This window comes from Cottoperca gobio, unplaced genomic scaffold (assembly GCF_900634415.1).
Source record: "Cottoperca gobio unplaced genomic scaffold, fCotGob3.1 fCotGob3_65arrow_ctg1, whole genome shotgun sequence".
NCBI lineage: Eukaryota > Metazoa > Chordata > Actinopteri > Perciformes > Bovichtidae > Cottoperca > Cottoperca gobio.
Genome location: NW_021167061.1, coordinates 25001 through 28604, shown reverse-complemented (window position 1 = coordinate 28604; position 3604 = coordinate 25001). Strand labels below are relative to the sequence as shown.

The following is a 3604-nucleotide window of genomic DNA, read 5'->3' as shown; positions in this document are numbered from 1 at the left end:
CCCTTCAAACGACAAAAAAATAAGTTGATTTATGTAAAACTAAGTTTTCACAAGTGAAAATAAGTAATTCAGTATGAAACGTTTACAAGCATAAAAACGACTAAAGAAATATTAATCGACGACTAAGTGCAGGTGACAGTATCTCTGCCCCCCCCACCACAGACACACACACACACACACACACACACACACACACACACACACACACACACACACACACACAGCTGCTCCCACTCTGATCAATAGACAGACAAGTCAGTATAAGCCACGCCTCCTCTCAAGCCCCGCCCACTTGCCCGTTTAGCTCCTGTCACTCAAAAACGCACTCACCTCCTCCGTTCTTGTAGCACAGGTACGGGAACCTCCACACGTTTCCGAGTCCGACGGCGAATCCCACGCAGGACATCATGAAGTCCATCTGTCGGGTCCACGTCTCCCGCTCCGGGTAACCCGGACCCGCCGCCGTCACAGCTTTCTTGTCCGGTCCGGCGCATGCGCCGCCGCCGGACCCCGCCACCACCCCTGTCAGCGGGACGAGGCTGCCATTAGTGGCCACTGGGGGGTACCCACCGCCGTTAGGCAGCAGGAGGGAGTTCTTCTTGGTGTCCTCCAGGAGAACCTGAGAGCAGGCGGAGGCTGGCAGCGCCAGCTTCTCCATCACTCACAGTCCACAAAAACAGGAACCAGTTAAAAAAACAAACGAGTAACGGGTCCAAAACTCAGTCCACGTCTCACTCTGAGTTCCCTTTAAATCTTGGAAGATTTGATCTTGGTGTTCACGGACCAGTCACACTGGAAGCACTTGTTTGTTGCAAGGTATCTGCAATTAACAAGGGATTATGTCACTTAATAAAACTTATTTTACTCCTAAAATATGTTTCTCATAGCAGTTACCAGTAACGACCCACTCAGTCAGCACTGGCTGCACTGGTAACTTCAGTCCCTTGAAATCTGGTCTTTTCTCACAGTGAGTCAAATGTCTCTTTGCTTCCCTTTAATTCCTGTTTTTATCACTTAAAATCAGTTTGTATTCTCTCAGTTTCCCTTAAAACCAGTCAGTTAAAGGAGAAGTCTGAACTAGGTTGAAGTAATTCCAGTATTTGTTTTGTACCTTTAAAAGCTGATTTCTCTTCGTCGCTGTCAGATACAGTAACAAACACTAAGTCTGCACTGGCTGCAGCGGGATGTTCAGTATCTCCCCCTTTAATGCAGCTTTAAAGACTGTTTGTCCACCTCCTCTCAGAGTCTCGTCAGAAACAGATGAGTCAGTCCACAGCAGGTCCAGCTCCGTCCCGATCAAGATCTCTGTTCTGCCTTTCTTCTTCTTCTGTAATAATAAATGTGAGTGTTATTATTCTCAGCGAGGGTCAGGTGGATCGTGAATCTGTTGTTTAATTTAAATCCAATTTTAATCGGACGAAATAATTAAACGTGCTTAAAAAAAAAAAAAGGTCACACATTCAAAAATGTCTAGTAATAATCTGGAGACATTTCTTTTCTCCAATCCACAATAAGAGACACGATTTCTGAAAATAAAAAAATAAAAAAATGCCAGAAATAACTAAAAAATAAAGAGAATTTAACCAAGAATCGGACTGCGACCTTCAAAAACAATCCACGAAACACTTGAATGTGAGTCTGAAGAATCGCATGGGAACAGAGAGTCACGGAGGAGACGGCGGCCCGCTGCTGGAGAGAGAGGACGGCGAGGACGGAGTCACGAGGAGGCACCGGGCGGCGCGCGGCTTCAGTCCCGGCGGCGGGCGGCGGGCGGGCGGTGCAGTCTGTGCAGGAATGGTTGCACCAGCTCCATCAGAGGAGACAACAGAGAGAGAATATTCGATGGGACTTGAACGCGTCTCGCTGCTCTCAGCTGTCAAATGTCCTGTTCGAGGCGCTCCGAGGTATTTAAAGTCCGGCTGTCTGTCAGTCTGTCGGAGACGCGGGGACGTTACGCACACATGCCTCCCCCCCCCCCGCCTCCCTTTCTATACGTCATCAAGATAACTCCTCCCTCTCTGTGCCTTCACGAGCCCCCCTCCTTTTGTTTATACATATATCTGACGTCACAGGGGTCCCCCCCTCCTCCACCCTCTGCAATGTCATTTTAACAGCCTATAACAATATACAGACATTATGTTACATAACTACCGCCACAGAAACCCTTATATGGAATAATGGAGACATTACTGTTGGGAACAGAATCTATCTTTAAGCAAAATAAATAAAAGTATTATGTATGATCGTTAAGATACGAACAATTCCTTCTTATTAAATCCTGTATCAAGTATATCATTTAATTATGTAATGAAACACACATTATGTTTATAGTGCACACACCTGTTTATTCCACATATACACACTATTTAATTCCACTGTACAGTATTTACTTTGACATTTTGTTTCATCTTATTCTACTTTATATGTATATATTTGACATTTTACACCATTATGTCTCTTGCACGGTTTTATTTCTTTATTCCTGTTGAATCTTGGGAAAGTTATTCCTAATGATCCATCACATCTAATGAAAAGATAAAACTCCTTCTCGTGATACATGGTTTGGACATTTTAAATGCTAAATGCAACAATAAGGATGTATGTGAAGGGTTAGAGAGAAAGCTTTATTGTAGGTACTAACTGGCAAAGAGCATGACTTTCAGCATACATGTATATATTCTGTATTAACATAAGATTAAAGACGTGCACGTCAACATTTTACAAAATATATATCCAACACCAAGGTATTGAAAACAAATGTAATTTCACAATGCTGAAGCAGAATCTATATTTATTTAATCATCATATTCATACATATACATTCGCTGTCGACTGATCACCATCTGGTGGTGAGTTGGATCAAGGGGTGGGGGAAGACTCTGGACAGACCTGGTAAACCCAAACGGGTAGTGCGGGTGAACTGGGAACGTCTGGAGGAAGCCCCTGTCCTGGGGATCTTTAACTCACACCTCCGGCGGAGCTTTTCAGCCATCCCTGTGGAGGTTGGGGGCATTGAACCTGAGTGGGCGATGTTCAAAACCTCTATTGCTGAAGCTGCGGTGATGAGCTGTGGTCTCAAGGTCTTAGGTGCCTCAAGGGGCGGTAACCCTCGAACACCGTGGTGGACCCCGGTGGTCAGGGAAGCTGTCCGACTGAAGAAGGAGTCCTTCCGGGTTATGTTATCCGGGAGGACTCCGGAAACAGTTGCAGGGTATCGAAGGACTAGAAGGGCGGCAGCTTCTGCCGTATCAGAGGCAAATCAGCGGGTGTGGGAGAAGTTCGGAGAAGCTATGGAGAAGGACTTTCGGTCGGTACCAAGGTGCTTCTGGAAAACCATCCGGCACCTCAGGAGGGGGAAGCGAGGAACCATCCAAGCTGTGTACGGCAAGGGTGGGACCCTGCTGACTTCAACTGAGAAGGTTATCGGCCGCTGGAAGGAGCACTTTGAGGAACTCCTGAATCCGACTAACACGCCCTCTATGGTAGAGGCAGAGCTGGAAGCTGATGGGGGATCATCGTCAATTTCCCTGATGGAAGTCACTGAGGTAGTCAAACAACTCCACAGTGGCAAAGCCGCAGGGGTTGATGAGATCCGTCCAGAGAT

The 3604-nt window shown here is 46.2% G+C and overlaps 1 protein-coding gene across 1 annotated transcript; it reads right to left on the bottom strand.

Moving 5' to 3' along the window:
- Positions 1–10: 10 nt before the first annotated feature.
- Positions 11–1900, bottom strand: LOC115006203 (sodium- and chloride-dependent creatine transporter 1-like). Its single transcript, XM_029428317.1, has 3 exons — positions 1603–1900; positions 1112–1327; positions 11–820 (listed from the first exon to the last, which is right to left on the bottom strand). Exon 3 carries the CDS (start codon positions 656–658, stop codon positions 311–313), a length of 348 nt encoding a protein of 115 aa, XP_029284177.1. The 5' UTR covers positions 659–820; positions 1112–1327; positions 1603–1900; the 3' UTR covers positions 11–310.
- Positions 1901–3604: the final 1704 nt, after the last annotated feature.